This window comes from Agelaius tricolor, unplaced genomic scaffold, assembly GCF_023055355.1.
Source record: "Agelaius tricolor isolate 1412-34295 unplaced genomic scaffold, bAgeTri1.0.p SCAF_3, whole genome shotgun sequence".
NCBI classification, from domain to species: Eukaryota; Metazoa; Chordata; class Aves; order Passeriformes; family Icteridae; genus Agelaius; species Agelaius tricolor.
The window spans coordinates 14784267-14804368 of record NW_027269263.1 but is presented as its reverse complement, the minus strand read 5'-3'; the positions used below and the strand labels follow the sequence as shown (position 1 = coordinate 14804368).

At 42.0% G+C, this 20102-nt stretch overlaps 1 protein-coding gene across 2 annotated transcripts; it reads left to right on the top strand.

The window, feature by feature from the left end:
• Positions 1-3274: 3274 nt before the first annotated feature.
• Positions 3275-17885, top strand: STYK1 (serine/threonine/tyrosine kinase 1). Of its 2 annotated transcripts, none has more exons than XM_071422604.1 (10): positions 3275-3548; positions 10540-10644; positions 11466-11609; positions 12576-12824; positions 13074-13255; positions 14976-15059; positions 15291-15499; positions 15708-15748; positions 16031-16127; positions 16573-17885. In XM_071422604.1, exons 2-10 carry the CDS (start codon positions 10578-10580, stop codon positions 16775-16777), a joined length of 1278 nt encoding a protein of 425 aa, XP_071278705.1. In that variant the 5' UTR covers positions 3275-3548; positions 10540-10577; the 3' UTR covers positions 16778-17885. The 2 variants fall into 2 exon arrangements, with proteins under 2 accessions (XP_071278705.1, XP_071278704.1); XM_071422603.1 differs by lacking the exon at positions 3275-3548 and adding an exon at positions 8999-9174.
• The last annotated feature ends 2217 nt before the right edge of the window (positions 17886-20102 follow it).

The window sequence follows — 20102 nt, the reverse complement described above, 5'->3', positions numbered from 1 at the left end:
AAGGAAAAAATACTTGCCAGTGAGGGTGGTGAGAAGTTGGAACAGGCTGTCTTGAGAAAGTTGTGGATGCCCATCCCTGGAAGTGTTCAGGGTCAGGCTGTAGGGACTAGTGGAAAGTGTCTCTGCCCACGGCAGGGGGATTGGAACTGCATGGTCTATGAAGGTCCTTTCTAAACTGTTCTGTGATTCTATGATCTTTGCATCATTGAAACCAAAAAAGCTGGAGAATGTGTTTGCAAAACTAGGCAAAATCAGGTTAGATTTTTTCTGGAGAAAGAGCAACAAGACTCAAGGTTTGTCAAGAGTTAATAGATAGGAATTATCTGGTTTATAGCAGAGTCCCATTTCTGAATTGTCCATGGTCCAAGTCATGTCCCATTCCAGATCAATATCCAAACGTTTAATGGTTTGGGCTGTCTCTTGTTATCCTTTTTCATCCTCACAAACACAAACTTAGTTCTGTTTTTAAATTATTTGGTATATTAGTGTTCTCATTATGCAGCAGACTTGCTCATCTCTTGCCATCACCGCTCATTTCACTGCCAGCTGAATAGCTGGTTTGAAGCTGAGACTCTATCTTCAAAGTAAAATTAAGTATTTATTCACCTAAGTTGCATGAATGCAAATTTATCACAGAGCATTGTGTTGCTAAAGTTTTGCAGGGGTTCAAAAGCAGCTGAGTAAAATCCCTGAATAAAGAAAGTGCTAGCAAATTACTGGACCTTCAGCTGGCTGATGAATATTGATTCCTAATCATTAGGTCATTTCAGTTTTCTACTTTATTTATTTTCATATGGTGCAACCTTTGGAAATTTCAAATAACAAATACTGCAGGGCTGAACTGAAAATCACAACAGAATTGCCATTAAACAAAAAAGGCTTGTAATTTTTCTTGATTAAGGAAACCTGCTACTTTGAGAGGCAAAGCTCATGAAGCAGAGCAGACGCTTGGGATAATGATGGGAGGTTTTCTTTCGCTTTAAGATAATTCCTGTGCTGTGCCATGTTGTGCTTATCTGCAGAAACTCCATCAAGGGTGTGTGTCCCAGAAAGGTGCTGTCCTTCCTCTGCATGGCCCCTTCCCCAGCCACATCTTGTTCTTTCTCACAGTGTGTTGTTACCAATGATCCTTGCTTGGCTCTGCAGCTGCCTGGCTGTTGTTGTTTGAGACTTAGACATTAGCCCCTTAGCTTCTGAGTTTCTATACCTCTGTGGGCTCATGTTTACCAAAAGATCAGTCACAGCCTGTCAGCTATAAGCCACATTTTTACGTCTTATATTAGAAAGTGAAAATAAGAAGTTCACTGCTTAGTCCCAGAACCCATCTTGAGGCTATGGTGCTGCAGCCGTGTGTGGTTAGGATGGTTTCTACGTGTGCTCCGGCTGTCTTGGAGATAAAGAGGATGGTTATGTTAATAAAACTGCCAGTCTGCTGCCTTTCAGTGTGCTTAATCATAAGGAAAAAACAGAGAAGGATAGAGGATGTTAAACAGGCAATGTTTTCTTTGTGGATTCACATACAATACAAGACATAGCAGGAAAAGTCTGTTTTTCGCAGGACAATAAATGACTTCTGTCACTTCACTAAGCAGGGGGAAAGGCTTGTTGATGAATGAGGAGGATTATATAGGCTGAAGCCTGAACTCTGAACCATTAAAATATCTTATCCAACCAGTCAGACTGGGAGCACAACAGGGACACTGGTGGGGAAAATTAAAAGCTGCAGCCATTGCTGCTTTTGCACATGCTTACCCTGAATATTTAACCCTTTGCCTTTCACACTCTCTTCCACAGTAGAGAGGTGTAGAAACTGAAAGGAGGAAGATTTTCAGTTGTCATATTTTTAAACAGGAATCTGAATAGGTTTTCCCATAGGTGCCCTTGAGGAGGGTGCCTGTGGAATGTAACTCATTTCAGTAAGGAACTCATTAAAATGAGGAACTGTTATTTGCATTTTAGTACTATTTAATGGAGAATGAGGTATAAGACAGATCCCCTGCTCCTTCATGGAGAAAACACTACAGAGAGTCAATGCAAATTAGTACCAGAATGAGAGGAAAGCTGAAATAAGAGTCTAGGCCTACATTCTACAGCTGTAGTGATCTTTCTATTTCAAGAAAATTTTCAATCTAGAAGATGTCTCTCCTGGTTTCTCAGGGGATAAAAATCCATATCACAGGACTGTTTTACTGATACTACTTTGCCCACTCCTGCCAGTGTCTGTAGAGAGATCAAGCAATGAAAAAATCACTCCTGCTTTTCACCATTTTGCACACATGGGTTAATGACAGCTGGAAGAATAATGCTAAGGAGAAGTCTCTCTTAAATTAACTATTGTCTTTTGATAGCTAAAGGTATTGATTGTGCCACAACTAGAGTTTTCCCCACAACAACATAATTATATGCAGTGACAAAATGTTAATAGGAGTAGATGAGTTTGGCCAAAACAGTTGGCAGAGATCACATCATCTGCTTCATCTTCCCCAAGCCACCCCTGCATCGAGTTGCTGAGTGTGAAATGAAGTTTGTCTCTCAACAAGAACTGTTGTTTACTCTTGAAATGCAACTGCCTCTCACTCCTGTGAAGTAGGTAAGCAAATAATCTTGTGTAGACTCACATAGGCAGGACTCAGGAATCTGAAACTCTTAACACAAGATTTATCAGTGACAGGGGAGGGCAGACCAACAGCTGGGGCTTGCATACATGGATTGGTTGGGAAGAAAGTCCCCAGAACTAAAATGCAGAGGTGTGATGAAGATTAGACCCCACGGCTGCTGAGGACACCAGGGAGCACAATGGAGACCCCCAGGGCATCATGGCAGGAAAAGGTCACAGGGAAGTTCAGGAATATTGTTTGTCCATGCATTCTGCCAGACCTTTCCAAAGTTCTGGCAGAATGCATGCACAGCCCAAGCAGGAGGGACACCAAGGGGCAAGGCAGAATGTGAAAAACCCTGTGTTTCTGCTGTCTGCTGTAGCATATTTTGATATCATTAGTCTTTTATCTCTTTCTTCATTTGCAGACTGTGTTCCTGATGGAATGGTTTTTCAGCCTCTGGAGTCCTGGGGGTTTTGTACAGATTTTCTGTTCCAAGAGCCCATTCTTTTTAAATGTGAACCTGTAGCCAGAAGTGTATGAATTCTTTTTATTACATAACCTGTCCCTCTTGATCTGTGTTGGTGTGCCTTTCAAACCCCACTGCAGGTGCCTGCCCGGGGGGCTCTTTGCTGTGCCTGTCTCTGTCGTCAGCCCATGAGCAGCTGGTGTGTGGAAGCCAGACAGACCTGTTCTGCAAGTGTGTGCCTTCCTGTCAGCTGCGTGTTGGACATCCCTGGGGAGACAGCTGGGGAGACCTAGAGCAGCAAGGAGCTGAACCTGGGCGGGACTGGAGTAGAAAAATCAGTGAGGAGGAACTTAATCATAAGAATTACAACCCTACCAAGGTAATCATCAGAGTTACTGGGAGTGGCCTCACAAACTGGGAACCGGCAGCCGGAGAGCTTCAGGAAAAGACAACCGCAGGGCAAAGGACGTGGTGTCACTCAGGTAAGTGAGAGAAAGAACTTCTGGAAGATCAGCCCATGAATATTAATTTCTTAAAAGACTTTTAATAACATAAATGTGACCTGAATTAGAAGGTGGCTGTACTGTAAAATCTATATGTCTGTGTGTGTGCATGTGCATATGTGCATGTGCTTACTGCTGGTAGTGAAGCTACTTACAGCCATTTCTGTGATCGTAATGGTGTTGGGGTTTGAGGAAAAAATAAAAGAGGGATGTCCTCTACACTCTGTCTGATTTGAATGAAATGGCTCATAGGCCTTTTTTAAAGAGGAAGAAATTAATAAAGTAATTAAGTTTTGTATAAAATTAGCCTCAGTTCACTGAAACAGGGTGATGCTATGCATGTGTGTATAAATATGTCCAGTCTTTAGTTAAGTAATACATGCCTCGGGCTGAATTCAGAACTAATTACCATTTTACTCCCATCACTGTTGCTTGATTGTAATGCAGTGATCTCTAACCCAAAGTGGTGCAGATATCTAGATTTTTATGTGTTTACCTGTGTGTGCATGAGCTACTGATTAAATTACAAACAAAATCTGTGTTAGATCCACCAAGAAACATCCAGAACTTGGAAAACTAAAACTAAAGTTACCTACACAGCTTCAGGTGGCTGTGAATTTATGAAACCAGATTTATGTTGGATTTCTGAAACCATTAAGCAGCAATGTGATGTCATACAGTGTTTTTATCCCACAGTTGATTTTTCACAACAAGAGCTATATGTATGCATGGTCCTTTGAAACAAAAATCCTTCATTCTTCTCATGTTCTGTCATAGCTTTTGCTGTCACGGTTTTTCAGAATTTTTGTATTTGTGCTGGGGTTTGATACAGGCTTAATACAGACAGCTACCAGCAAAATCAGAGCGCAGTCAGCAGGGAGAGATTTTCAAAAGTAGTATATGATTTTTGCTTTCATAAAAGGAAGCCATAGATAATAGTGTACTGTTGAAAGTTTGGCCTCTAGACTTTTAATAGCCTGCTCATTAAAGGCTTCGGTGTAATGTACTCCATGGGGTTTTTTTTATTATTTTAACTCATTCTTCAGATTACCTGTGAGGAATTACTTTGGGTGGCCTTAGTTCATTGGGAATGTTCAAGATATGTTAATTTTCCAGAAATTATAGTAGTCCATGTCTGCATTAGAAAAAAATATCTTTGTCTTAATCCTCATTCAGGTTCTGTACCATTTCACACTTCTGTACTTAGATTTCCTTATGCAGCACAAATAAATTATTTTTTGTAGATGATCTAAGCAAAACCTAGCACCGTAAGAACTTGCATATCTCCACTGAAATGGTGCCAGTTAGAGCTAACATTTTTAGCATAAAGCACAGCAGCAGTGAGTCCTCCTGACTCATTTTTCAGTGCAGTAGTGACTGTTAACTTTGCCTGTTTTTCCTGCTCTATTGAAAGGGAGCCAAGTTTCCTCTAAGTAACCACCTGCTCAAATAGCAGCATGGGCCTCATTATTTGCTGTTTTCTCTGTGATCTAGCTCTTCAAAAGTGGTCAGCCTAATTTTCTTCCACTCTCTTAATATGCTTCTGTAGCAGCTAGCCTAAGTTTGATATTCCAGTATTGCTTTTAATTTTGGACCAAGAGAAAATCTTGTGTTTCTGTATCTGATTTTTGAAACACTGTTTTCTTACAGGGTGTTACAAAAGTGTTTCAAAAGTGAGTTATACCAGCTGTTTCAAAAGTGAGTTATAATACTAAATCTTTACAGCTGAGACATTGCTACAGCAAGCAACAGGATATTATTTTTAGTCCTTGATCTCAAGGACAGAAGGGACTCTGGTGTGGCTGGTCAGAATTTCCCATTCAGCAGAGGTGAAGATGCTGCTTGGTGACCCACAGCTGCCTTGCAGTGAGAGATGAGGTGACTCCGTGGGCCAGGGAAAACTTGCAAAAGTGACATGGTCTGCCAGGCTGTTGGAAATAGTCTCTATAAGGTCTTCTGCTGGCAGAAGAGACAGAATATGCAGTCTAACAAATGGATGGCTGAAACCTGTCGGGCTCATTTTTTATTTGTTTTGGATGCTGCTTTTAGTAAATGGTGGACATGGCAGGGAAAAAAACCTCTCTTTTTCACTGTTTGCTTTACAGTGGTGCTTTATTCCTCCCTCTTCTCTGACATTCAATGTCCACAACTGCTCACACCTGTGGTTTCCTGCTGTTTTGGTTCCTGCAGTTCCCTGGTAACTCCTCTCCCTTCCTGCTGCACAGCCAGCACAGTGCGCTTGTGCAGAGCAGTTGCCAAAGCCTTGACTGTTGACCATGTTTAAAGGTCAGATAAAAGAGGAAGGAAATAATAAAAGCAGCAGTGAAATAGTAATGGTCAAAGCTGGAGAGCAAGGTTTTGCCCCTGCAAGAAATTGAGTAGAAGACATAACATTTAAGGATTTGTCTTTTATCAGTCAGGCAGTGGGCTGGACGAAAATTACTGAATTACTCAGCTGTTCTTTATGTGCCTGTAGTCACATTACAGCTGGTCCTCCCAACTAGTGCATGAAAAACAATTATTATTTTTACAACAATTATTAAAAAACAATTATTATTATTATTATTTTTATAATAAAGTGGTATGCAGTTAACATGGGACAGGATGTCTGGAGAAATAACTGCATTAAGTCCATGTCAGCTCATAGCATTTTTTACAGGGTCTAATAAAGATCTAGATGAATCTTAGTCTTTGTTTTTGTTGTATTTAATTAATCAGCTGTTTCTTTAGACCTTTAGCTAATCATTACACAAGGATTTGAATGTTTGCACTGATGATGGGAACTGCTTACAAATTAGACATATTCAGGGGCAAAACTGTATATTTGCTGTGAATATGGACAACTTAACTCTCCTGAACATGGCAGGAGCAAGCAGCAGGCAGCTTCTGTGTGGGCAGTATTCAAGCTGTCTGTTCCCATATATTCCATGGGCGTCTTAAGTCTTGATATTTCTTTTCAGTCTTCACCACAAAGTTTGTCACTCAGGCTTCTTAAGTCTTCGTTCTGGCATTTTAAATAACATAATGAGAACTTCAAGGCCATAAAATGTCAGAGAGGATTGATTACTATAGGGTTTTACAATTATGTGAATGCTTCTGCTATTGCTATGGGGACAATATCCATCTGAGAATGAATGACAGGGGACTGGAAAAATCATGGTAAGGTTTCTGCTGGCACACAGTGCTTGTGGATCTGTGCTGGCACAGGGAGTGGTTTCACACTGCAGCTTTAGATGAATTAGCCATTCACCCCTGACTAATACCTGCCACTAAAATGGCAGGAAATCACCATGGCAAAAGAGCAGTGGATTTTTCCTGCTTGGTTAGTGGTTTGAATCAATTTACCATGTGATCAATTGCACATTTGAGAGCAAAACAAGCAATAAGAAGACAGCAAAGACAGGAGATAATCCCTTCTTTTGGCATTGGTGAACACTTAGTTCAGCTCAGCTACATTCACATTAACTATTTGGGTTTCCTGAACTGGTTTAAGCAGCTCCCACACCTGCCACCTTCTAGCTGCTTATTCCTGTCGCTGTGTTGCCCTCTGTGCTTTGTCTAAATTGCCAGGGCAGCAAAACAGCTTGGCAAGCAAACACAGCTGGAAACAAAATGCTGCCTTTTCCCCAAATGTTCATCCTGTTGGCAAATGTGCACAGAGGGGCAGTGTTGGTGTAGGATGGGGGCTAATTAATCTGTCACTGCTGCCAGGCTGTGGAACTGCTGTGCCACGTGTAGCGCGCACCAAGTAGCCTGCTAGGAGCAGTTTGCAAGTGCAGGTGACTGTAGTTCAACTTCTGCTAAGGTTTTGCCTTGTATTTCCCATTGTCTAAGAGCAGCTGCTTCTGCTATTTTTAGGTACTGTGGTCTTCATTGTATATTTAGCTTTGACATCAGGATTTGGGTTCAGAAGGGTCAGAAGGCTCTGCAGAGGGATCTGGACAGGCTGGATCCATGGGCTTAGGCCAGTTGTGTGAGGTTCAACAAGGCCAGGTCGTGGGTCCTGCCTTAGGTCACACCAACCCTCTGCAGCTCCAGTCTGGGGCAGAGGGACTGGAAAGCTGGGAAAGGCCCTGGGGGTGCTGGGGACAGCGGCTGGACAGGAGCCAGGTGTGCCCAGGGGGGCAGGAGGCCAATGGCACCTGGGCTGTGCCAGCCATGGTGTGGCAGCAGGGCCAGGGCAGTGACTGTCCCCTGGGCTGGCACTGCTGGGGCCACACCTCAGATCCTGGGGCACTTCTGGGAACCTCAGGACAAGAAATGGACATTGAGGGGCTGGAACGTGTCCAGAGAATGGAACAGAACTGGGGAAGGGTCTGGAGCACCAGGAGGGGCTGAGGGAGCTGGGGGGGCTCAGCCTGGAGAAAAGGAGGCTCAGGGGGGCCCTTCTGGCTCTGCACAACTCCCTGACAGGAGGGGACAGCTGGGGGGGATTGGGCTCTGCTCCCGGGGAACAAGGGACAGGACGAGAGGAAACAGCCTCAAGTTGTGTCAGAGGATGTTTATATTAGATCAGGAAAAATTTCTTTGCTGAGATTCATTAAATATTGGGATAGGCTACCCAGTGAAGTTGGTGGAGTCACCATGCCTGGAAATGTACAAAAAGCCTGTGGGTGTGGCACATGAGGGCATGTTTTAGTGGTGAACATGGTGGTGGTGCTGGGCTGTTTGATTTGATGATTTTAATGATCTTTTCCAATCTCTATGATTCTGTGAATTTCAGTGAGTGGAATTCAGTCTGTGTAAAAGAATATTAAGAAATCCAGTGGAATAAACAAGCTGACATTTAGTTAAAATTGCACAAATTCTCTAATGCACATTCTAAATTGAAGTAACACAGTGTATATGTGCACATGATCTAGACAGCACTGATCTTGGTACAGTGTTAACCCACAGGCAAGGAAAATCAGAATGCCAGTGAGGTGCAGATTTTGAACCTTTTAAAATATTTTGTTTCCTTTATCCTGTCTTGGTACTGGAAAAATGTCTTCATCTAATAAAATAAGTCCTGTTCTGTGTTGAGTATGCACATGAACACATTAGTTCCACATAACTTTTGTGTATCTCCCATTGCAAAAAATATTAAATGTATAATGTGAGTTCTGTGTATTTCTGAGTTACCATTCTCCTTGTGAGGATAGGAATGTAAGAACTGCAGTGATGTTACTGCTAGACAAGTAAGCTGCGGAAACAGACTAGTACAGGAATTTATTTAGTCTTGGCCTGAAAAGTAGCACTGAAAGGCACTTCAGAATTACCATAGTGAGCAAAACTTCTTTTTCTGCTTGGTGAGTATTGTGAGAGGATAGAGAGAAAGAGTGTAAGTGGGCTTCTGTAATCAATCTTTTCCAGTGCTTACACCTCCATAAGAAACCGCAGCGCATGGGAGTGCCAGGGCAAATAAAGTGCCAGTGACTGCCAGTGTTTTCATTCCTGGATCCCACGGTTCTGCCCTGAGTGTGGCTGGAAAACATGAGTGCCACCCACTGGCATCACTGCTGGGAGGTGCATAAAGAGTAGGGAGGAATCTTTTTTACAGAGAGGGACCAGTGTAGAAATGGCTGCTGTGTCAGAGCTTTTTCCATGGATCTTTGCTGCACTCTTTGTAAGCACCAATGGGGGTGTATGTGCTTTTGTGTGCCTGTGCATGCATGGTGTGTAAATGTCAGTGTGCATTTCTAGTAAGCACCTGTGCAGAGCCATTGGCAAGTTTTAAGATGGAGCTTGGACTGTTCATGACTTATACAATATGATTGCTGACTAATGGTCCTGAAGTCTGTGTGTATCTGAGAATGAAGGAAGCCAGGACTGGTCCTGTTTATTTTTGTGTGTGTGTGTGTGTGTGTGTGTGTGTGTGTGTGTGTGTATTAGAGCTGAGGTGGGTTGTTTCAGTATGCTTGCTTTCAGAGTGTACCTGAAAAGCTTGGTATTATTGCTGTGTTATTACTCCTTTGACTGGATTCCTGGTATAGCCAACCTTGGAACCAGGTAAATCTGCTAGCACATTAAGAATGAAATTAAATAAAAAAAGGAAACAGACTTTTTGTGATACCTTAAAGCACAGGTATATTCCATTTGCCTCTCTCTGCTGTCTCTGACGTGCAACTGGTAACAAATAATTTCACTTATTAATTTTAAGCATGAGAACAAACTGTTAAATATTTCATCACTAAATTCCATAAACTCAATGCCCTATATTTGCCATTGAGGTTAATTGCCTAAAACTCATATCTGAAAGCACAGTAGGCGCTTACAGGATAGAAGTTACAATTCCTATAAAATGTTCTAGATAATACTGTTTGCAAAGCTGTTAAGTCTTACATTTTGGCAATGTTTATAAGAAGCAGTGACTAAACAAGGTGGATGCTTGTACAGGCTGTGGATTTTCAGCTACAAATGCAGAAGAGATGCAGCTGTTGTGCTTCAGAATACCTACAGACTTGGCAGTGCTCAGGAGTTGGTACCAGAGAGCCCTAATGACAACTCTTTTTTCTCCTTATCTTTGTACAGCAACGGTAGGAGTTGTGGCAAGGACTGTAGTCGGGAATGGCATTTTCTCTGCATGCTGCTGATCTGTTCACTTGTAATAGACCAGAAGATAAAATGCTGAGCCATTCTGGCATCTTAGAAATGTGTTAGCTAGGAAGGTATTATATGTTCTGTAAATATAATTAGGTTCATATCTATGGATTTTTGTACATATGCCAGCCTTCAGGACTAGGGGGTCCTCATTTGCTTGTGGAGCACTGTAGAACAAGCTTAACCCTAAATTCTCTCTGGTCATGCAGTGCATCATCCATAGGATATGATAGTGGATGTCCTGTGTCATTCTGCAAGCCTTCAAATCCCAGTGCTGCTCCCTGCAGCCACTGATTGTAAGGGGTAGAAAGCTCCCTATTCACTTCACTTCTTGATTTATCATCATCCTTTCTCCCAATAAACTTTGTTATTATTCTCTATGTCTGTGCAGAAAGTCTGGGCTGGAGGCCTGCTTGCTTGTAACTGAACATGGCAGGGGATGTGAAAAGATTCTCACGGATGCTGCTGGAGTGCAATAGCAATGACAAGCTATGTGGTAAGATTCACACATTCCTTTAATAGGATTTCACATGCTTGCAGGAAGGCCAGGTTCACTAAAAAGTGTGCCAAGCCCTTTCTTCTCCTCCACTGCATCCCAGCCCACACAGAAAGATTTGATGGAGCTTTCCCTGTGTTGTGTTTCAGGGAAGAAATGTTTATGGGGATGAAGCCTCTGTGGCTGGATAAATCTCACATAATTTCAGCCATTTTAGTGAATTACTACTTCGAATGAGGTCCCAAAGGACCAGTTTTGTGGAATTTTGATTTCATGACTTTCTGCCATCTTTGGGAACAGAAAAAATGGTCTCAACCACCTCCAAATCTGGAGACATGAGAAAGATAGTTACCTTCACAAGCCTTGCTAATTGCAATGTCTTCCAGTCAGATTCCAAAGGTGACCACACCTAGTTTCCTTTAAAATGCTCTTTGTAATTTTACTGGAAGGAGCTGGAGCTGTAGTTGCACATGATGACACAGCAATATCCAGCCCGTCCCATCTCCCTGCTGTCCTGCTGCCAGTGATGTTTCTGTTTCACTGGTGGATGTGACTTCAAATGGCTACAATTCCTGGCCTGCATATTAAAGCATCTAAATAAGTGATGTTAGGTGTGGGAATCTTAGTGGTTTCATACTGTTTAGGTACTCAGCACCTTTGAAAAATAAGGTGGCAGCACTAACAGTGTTCAGCTGTTCCAGAGGATGGAACACACACTTTTGAGGTTGGAAGTTACTGAAATGGATTGTTGCTACAGCACACTGTTTCTGTATAACCATGTAGCAACTCCTTGGTTTTCCATTTTCTTTCTCTGCTGGCAGTTGTGCGTGAACATCAAACAGAAGTGATCGTTGTCCCAGTTCTCCTGGTGGGAGTTTTTGTCATTGTGCTCACTGTGATCCTCTGGCTCCACTGCCGCGGCCTGCGAGCAAAGCGGGAGCAATCAGCACCAGCCACAACCCCAGGTAAAAAAATGCTTTTCAACCAGAGGAAAGAGTATTGGCCAATACAATATGGCCAATACAGCCAGAAGCCAATTCCATTTCCCCATCACTTGAGCTGTTAGGCAAAACCATTTATGAGGATCCTGAGTGGTATTCAGCAATCCAGTAAACATTAGAAAAATTGTGAACACTGATTTACTTCATTTTGCAGCAGCAGTGGTGGAAGCTGTAGTATAGATGGACCTGAGAAAATCTAAAGCATCATGCCATGTGGGCTGTTTAACATGCTGTGGTAACATCACAAGAGCTGCAAAGTGTATTTATGTAACAGTTCCTGGAGGCTGCTGCAAGGAGAGTTTTACGGGGGTAATTATGATTGATAGTAATTTTGGTGTAGATTACACCTAGTTAATGCATTTTCTATACTGCCATTTAAGAAATTTAATTTCGAGCTGCTGTCACCCTCTTCCTATGGAGATAACATGAAGTAGAACAGGGTGAGGGGGTAGTAGGTAGTAGAACAGGGTGAAGTAGAACTGGTGAGGGGGTAGGGAAAGGTTTGTTGGTACACATGTGGCTGTGTGGAAATGAAAATACAGTTCTGAGCTAATTTTGTGTATGTAGAGGGAAACAGAACTTGTGCCTATATTAAGAGAAACAATTGAGAACTGGTAATAAAAGAAAATGTTCATTGCTTGAGCACTTTGGAATGAAGTCCAAATGTGTCTTATCCATAAAGGTTATGTAGTTAACTCTGGGAGAAATTTCTAGACTGATTCTGTCTTTTCATCAAATAGAGTGGGAGATAAATTCTTTGTCCTCTTCAAGGGCCAGGATAAGTAGGATAAAATAACAGTCCCTTTTTTTGCCCTGATTTCTGAAACACTGTGGAGCAAAAATTAAAGAGCATGGAAGGATGAGCACTGGCATCTATTACAAGAGTTCATCTGTCTGCTTTTATGCATCATATGTGTTTGCTTTTGTCAGTGACAAGAAAGAATCAGCAGGAACCCTGCTCAACAGAGAACCGCTACATCCAGCTGAGTGAGAGCTCTGTGGAGAGCCTCCTAAATTCTGCATCCTTGACTCTGAAAGAATTAGAGATACCACGAGAGAAACTCTTACCACACAGCTTGCAGCTGATAAAACTTGGTGCCTATGGGAGCATCTACAGAGCACAGTTGGAAACTGGGAGCTCTGGGAAGACTAAGGCTGTGGTGTTGAAAGCCTTGCAAGGTATGGGCCGTGGTCAGCATCCACTTTGGTACAGTCTCTGTATCCCAGACATGGTGCTGGGCAGAGCGTTGCCATCAATACTGGGCAAGAACAAGCTATGTTCAGTACAGAAAGTCCAAGATGTTCTTGTAGGAATGTCTTGGTAGGATTAAAGATTGCTGACCATGTTGGTTTTAGCTGTCAACCTGTTCTTTGCTGCTTCCATTTGTTATTGTTTTGTTTTCAATTTGTTTTCTTTTGTTGTCTCAGATCCAACTAGTCCCCAGAAAGTAAAGGATTTCTTGGGAAGGATTAAATTCCATCAAAATCTTGGCCATCATGAGAACTTGGTTGAATTGTTTGGATGTTGTGTAGACCAGCTCCCACTTTATATGATCATGGAAGATGTGTCTCTTGGTGACCTGCTGACATTTCTATGGACATGTCGGAAGGTGAGTCAAAAGAAATGATAATAGAACAGCTTCTTAAATTCCTTAGGTACATATCTATCCATAAGTTATAATTTCTTTTCATCTATCCATGCATCCCTCTATATCAATCAAAATTATTTCCATGCTCCAAAGAAGTTCTACACAGGTCCAACTTGGCAGATCATTGAAGGGCATTACAGGCACTGGAATTAGAATGAATTCATAAAGCCATCTGAATCATGTCTCACTCCAAATGCTTTTAAGAAAGCAGAGCAGTTACAACGCAGGGGAAGGTCATGGGATGATAACTAATTGGTAAAGACAGGAAATAGAATATAAGAATGAAAGGTTGGCACTTGCACTGAAGGGAGGTCAGCTATCTAGGACATGGTGCTGTTCATTCCGTGTATTAATAACCTAAAAATGGGATGACAATGACGTGAGGATATTTGCTGATGATTCCAGCCAGTAAAGCCAAGGGCAGACCCAAAGGAATTGCAGAAGGATCTTCCAAGATTGAGAGACTTGCCAATAAAAAGAACAGATAAAATTCAGCATAGTTAAAAATGAAATAATGCACAGGAAGAAGTTTCTTATATATGAATGATGGCTTCATGTCTGCCCATTGCTGATGAGTGGTAAAATCTGGTGGGATGAGGTCTGATAGTATGAGTCCAGTGAAAATGTTAACTCAAGCTAAAAAAGAGCCTAAATATCAGGGGAGGTTTAGATTGGATAGCAGGAGGATATTCTTCCCACAGAGCGTGCTGGGGCACTGAAGAGGTGCTCCAGGGAATGGTCACAGCTCCAAGGCTGTCTGAGCTCCAAGAGTGTTTGGACAACACTGTCGGGATCAGGGTGGGGTTGTTGGGATGTCCTGTGCAGGGTCAGGAGTTGGACTCAGTGGTCCTTGTGGATCGCTTCCACTTCAGCATATTCTGATTCTATGACTCATTGTTACAAAAGGCACAGAAACAAAACTCTGCTATTACTGTCTAAATCCATCACTCTCCTACATCTGAAACTCTAAATAGAGGATTGCTTCCTGTCCTGTTCAGCAGAAGGTCCAGGTGGTAGGAAATAAAGCCAGTACATGTCATGTTCAAAACAAACAAATGGAGGTGATTCTTCATGATCTGAGGATTTGACTAATGGAATGTCTTGCCACTGACTGGTGTGGATACTGACAGTTCATATTAGGTCAGTTATGGAAGGTAACCTTTCAAAGGTTACTGAACATGTGGAAACCATAACCATCTAAGGAAGTTTTTAAGTAGAATGTATCTGTGGGCTGTAAAATGGCACAGGAAGAACATTGTGTGTTTACCTTATTCTCTCTCTCATCTCTCACTGTTATAGGCAGGGTGGTAGGAGAGATAGACAGTTAGTCTCATACCAGGTGCCCAATTAATGTGTTAGAAATGCGGTTTTCTACTCATCATTCTAATTTATAATATATCTTTCATCTGTGTGGATTGTCATTCTTCACTGTCATTCTGACAATTTCTGTCTAACATTAATTTTTTCCCCATGTGTCAATTTGCCCACTAGTGTCTCTAATATATTTATCTTACTCAACATACCCTCAGCATCACCCATCCACGTCCTCCTACATTTCAGTCAATTTATGAGCAATTGTGAGAAGGAGGAGCATAAGATTAGATAGATTAGAAGGAAACATTCCCCACAATCCTACTGCTGTGGCATTTGTTTGAACCAATGTCTCTTATTTTGTATCTAGGATGTAATGGCAATGGATGGTGTCCCCTATGACCTCACTGAGAAGCAGGTGTATGAGGTTGGACAGCAGGTTGCAGCAGCTCTGGTAAGTCTGCTCAGGTTGGTTGCATTTTTTCCTTCTTACTTGATTGCAACACAAGTTTGTGTGGTGGCTTAAGTCTTCTTGGCCTAAGCACTGAGAATAAAGGCTTTGTGAAAATATGCTTCCTTTATGTTGGTGAGCACATGTAACTCCACAGTGCTGAAGACAAGCATAAACTCAGTGAAAATTTGTATCAATTAAATTTCCTGTTTTTTTTCTTTTCCAATTTCCCAGGCTTATCTCGAAGAAAAGAACTTGTTCCATGGTGACATTGCTGCCAGGAATGTCCTTCTCCATCACAACTTCACTGCCAAGCTCTGTGGTTTGGGCCTGGCCTACGAAACTCACACACACGGTGCCAGCTCAGTCACACGGAAAGTGCCCGTCAAGTGGCAGGCACCAGAGAGGCTCCTGAGCAAATCCCCTACCATCAAGGCAGACATGTATGGCTTCATTTTGGGACTAGAAGTTCACCTGTCTCTTTTACTCCTTTATGTATCATTTCATGTCCTGAAATTCACAGGAAGGCAGATCTAGTTTCAGCATAACACTCCACTTTTACAGCTCATTCTTTCTCCTGTCTGCAGGCCATGCCTAGTTTTAATGTATTTAAGCCAGCAAAAAACATCACTTTGTTTTCTTTTCTTGCAGATGGTCTTTTGGAATTCTACTGTATGAAATGATTACATTAGGTAAGAAGATTTAATGCTAATAAAAAAAATACATAAAGAAGCAGCAAATTAACAAAACCCAAAATCTCTAATTTTAGAATGTAAAGTTGGGCCATTTAAATAAGCACCCTCTTTTTTTCCAATTTGCAAAGTCTCGTCAATTCCTTTTAGACCTTCTGTTATTGTGAATTGTGTAGAAAAAAAAACAGATTTTGATAGGGAAGGAAGACAACCTTGCACAGAAGCTGCTCTCTGTAACCACTGCCATAGAGTTTTCTACTATTGCTCCTTTTGCCCTTCCAGGTGCTCCACCATATCCTGAGGTGCCACCTTCTGACATCTTATCATACCTGCAGAAACAGAACATTATGAAGCAGCCCTCGAGCTGCCAGCAAGCCATGTAAGCCACTCTCTTTATGGACAATTGAACATGAGGTTGGCAGAGCTAAATGGAAATGAGACATAGAAAATGAGATTTTACACAAGATTTCTGAGTCTAGACTATACTGAGAATAATCTGTTAGCTGAGGAGATTTGTGTCTGCCACATCTCCTTACTGAGTTCTGCTGCATAAAACCTCTGTGGCCAAAACCTTTCTGTCCTCCTCTTGAAAATGACACTTGTTTCCATTCCCTTCTGTTGAAAATGACACTTGTTTCTGTTTGCTTAAGTGCCCTTGCCATTTGCTGCTCCAGTGTTTTCTTGCAAGGTACAGCACTGCTGGGGAATAATTTTTCTCTTCTAAGTGATAGGATATACTCTGAAGTGAACAAAGTATCCAAAGGGAAGACCTAAGGTACATTTCTTTGCATGAAGGCATAATTTCATCATTTCATGATTTACAGGTACTGCATCATGAAGTCCTGCTGGCAGTGGAGTGCAGCTGACCGGCCTTCCCCAGCACAGCTCTTGTGCTCCCTGAAAACAGCCATGAAGACCAGCAATGGGCACACAGTGCTGCAGGTGCCTGAGCCAGTGGTGCCTGAACTCTATGCTGATGTTGCTGGTGTTGATGTGCACAGCCTGGTGAGGGAATACACAATCCTCTGAAGGGTCCTTTCATGTTTTGGTAAAAGAGAAAAAAGTCTCAGAGTTTTCCCTTTCTAAGTATTTTGCAAGCTCAGAACGAGGTGCATATGTTGGAATCCCTTTGTTCTTCAAACATCTATAAAATCTCCATGCCAGACACAAGAAACTGTTATCATTATTTTTAAATCAACCTGTTGGTATCATTTTGCCAGTGGTCATTTGGGAGTAAAGTGTGTTCAGGAAGCTGTAGAAAATGTAATGAGAAACTTGAGTTAAAGGAGTGTTAGGTTTGTGTGGCAAGGTTTTGGTGATGGGGTGGACTGCAGAGGTGACTTCTCTGAGAAGATGCCAGAAGCTTCCCCCAGCTCCACGATGGACCTGCTGCTGGTCAAGGCTGAGCCCTTCAGCAACACTGGTAGCACCTCAGTGATTACATATTCAAGAAAGTGTAAAAGATACTGCACAACAGCAGGTGAAAGAGAGGAGTGTGAATGTGAGAGGAACAGCTCTGCAAACATCCAGGGAAGGGCAGAAGGAGGAGCAGGAGTTGCTCCAGAGCTGGGATTCCCCTGAGATTCCGGGCGCAGCCCACAGAGAGGTGGCTGAGCCTGTACAGTCCCTGGAGGGCAGGAAGGGTGCAGAGATCCACCTGCAGCCCCCAAAGGAGCCCATGCCAGAGCAGGGGGATGTCTGGAGGCTGTGACTCCAAGGGAAGCCTGTGCTGGAGCAGAACTGTCCTGGCAGAATCTGTGGAGAGAGAAGCCCTCATTGGAGAAGGACTGCACCTCATGGAAAGGGATGCGTGCTGGAGCACTTCATTAAAACAACCCTTGCAAAGAACTTATGTTGGAGAAATTCTTGAAGGACCTACTTTTCTTTGGAGGGAGCCCACACTGGAGCAGGAAAAGCATGTGAGGAGTTCTCCCCCTGAGGAGGAAGGAGCAGCAGAGACAATGTGAGATGAACTCACCACAACCCCCATTCTCCCTGCTGGATGAGAAGAGGTAGAGAAATTGGGAGTGAAGCTGAGCCTGGGAAGAAGGGAAGGGTGGAGGAAGGTGCTGAAAAACTTGGTTTTATTTCTCATTATACTTCCTAATTTGATTAGCAATAAACTAATTTTTCTCAAGTTGAGTTTCTTTTGCCCATAGCAGTAATTGGTGAACAATCTCTCACTGTCCTTATCTTGACCTGGGGGCCTTTTGTTATATTTTCTCTCCCCTGTCCAGTTAAGAAGAGGAAATTACTGAGTGGCTGGATGGGTACCTACCATTCAGCCAGTCAACCCACCATGAGGGTTCTGGAAATTTTTCCCCATCTTTTCTATCCCAGGAAAATGGGACCATTTGGGATCAGTTGGATCTGTTGGCATCAGTTGGGTATTTGAAAGAGGAGATGTCCTGGGGAACATGCTGGGATGGTGTTCAATAATTCTCTGGGATTTCTCCAGCGCTTTATACTCTAGATTCCCTTGGGAGCATGGACACTGTATTCAAACACACAAACCCACAAAAAACCAATCCCCACGCCTCCCTGCCCAACAACAACAAAACCAAGCAAAACCCTTAATGTCTGTAGATGCAAGAAGCTGTCACACAAATGTCATACATCTTCATGGAGAATGTGCTTTCTGTGCAGGTCAGGTGAGTACTCCAAAGCTTATATGAAATTTTTTGATCATTGATTTTAATGGACATACAGACATCATAAAAAATTATGCACTGGAAGTTGTGGCTATTTTACTTTCATTTAAAAAGAAGCAGAATCAATCTGTGAAACAAATTTTCTCACTTCTATTTCTAAAGTTGACAGTATCTTAGAGTTTTTTTTCTCTTACTATTTTGGCACTTTGAGCATTAAAGGTCCTTGTGAAAAAAGACTAAATACACATTAAAGGAATAATTTTACCATTCTGTGTGAAGAGTGGATTCAGTGTTCACTCAGTATCCCCCCACTTAGCATGACTCTTTCCATTCTCGTTTCCATCAAAACTTGTTGGTCTTCTTCCAAAGACAATGGTAAGAAGTTTTCTATTTTTAATGTAAAATGACATGAATGAAATAGTTGTTCTTTCTATGTCACTTAGGCTTTGTAGGAAATGATGTTTGCTTCCATAAATAAATGTAATATGAGTTCATACAGTACATGTGTCACCACTATACACTGGGACATTGCAAAGTTCATTCAGGAGGAAGCAGTCAGCTTTCTGACTTTTCCCATAGTGTTGGCTAATTGCCACTTGGATCTTCATAAACCAGTTGGTGTAAATCTGACCTGGAGAATTGAGATAGTTTCTTTTCCAAACGGTAAAATAATAACATCCTTTTTTCTCTCCCTCACTTGAGAACAGGTTCAAAGCTGCCTGGTAAATTAGGTCAAATTCACAGTTATCTTTGGTGAATAAACTTTTCATTTAAAAAAGCATTTGAATGGTTCAAACCTCCCACTGAAGAGTGGGTATTCAGAAAGGTCTTGCCTGCGAAAGGTGGGTGTGTGGCAGGTAATACAATCCCAGAGCTGTGAAAGCATCCCCAGTGCTGCTGCAGACCTGACAAATAATGCATAGGGAGCCTTGTTAAACAGAGAGCTAAAGGTAACAAATGCAGCACTGTTCTCAGAGCACAGAAAGCAATGCTCTGCTTTACACAAATGCTCATATTTTATTTCTGTTGTGAAAGCTCTGATCAAGGCAATCCATGGGAATTCAGATGCTGAGCACCTCACAGCCTCCAACAAAAGGTCTACTTTGGTTTCCCCTGCAAGCAAATCTGTGCCAAGACCCTGCTTATGAATTTGCCCACAGAAAGGCTTTTCCTGCTGTATGATAAGATGTGATTTCATTTCCCTTCAATAATGTGGCCTTATTCATTCTAAGAATGTAAGCATTCTTACTCTGATTTGTCTTCCCCTGGTTAATTTATGTTGGTTTGGAAGTAACTGAATCTAAATTATAGTAAATTTTATACTGGCATCATGTAATTGTTCACGTGAAGTTACCCTAATTTAACTGCTCTCCCTGCTTTTTAAAATAGCCTATACAGAAATCTTTTCCACATAGCAGTCTCCATTTTAGGATCAGTGTAGACTCATGCATCAATTTCTCCTTAGTGAACCCACTGAGGACTTGGTGGAAATTTTTTAGTTGGTTTGTGGAGAATCATGGATTTTCAGTTTTTAGTGTTTTAGTTGTTTAATTTGAATATTTTGTTCCCATCAAAAATGTTTCCTTTTTATTATTATATTTAATTTTCTCAAAGATGACCGGGCCATCTGCATAATTTAATTAGTTTCTGGTGGATTGTTTCTCTGTTCTTCTTAAATGTAGCTTACCTTTCATTGCACATAA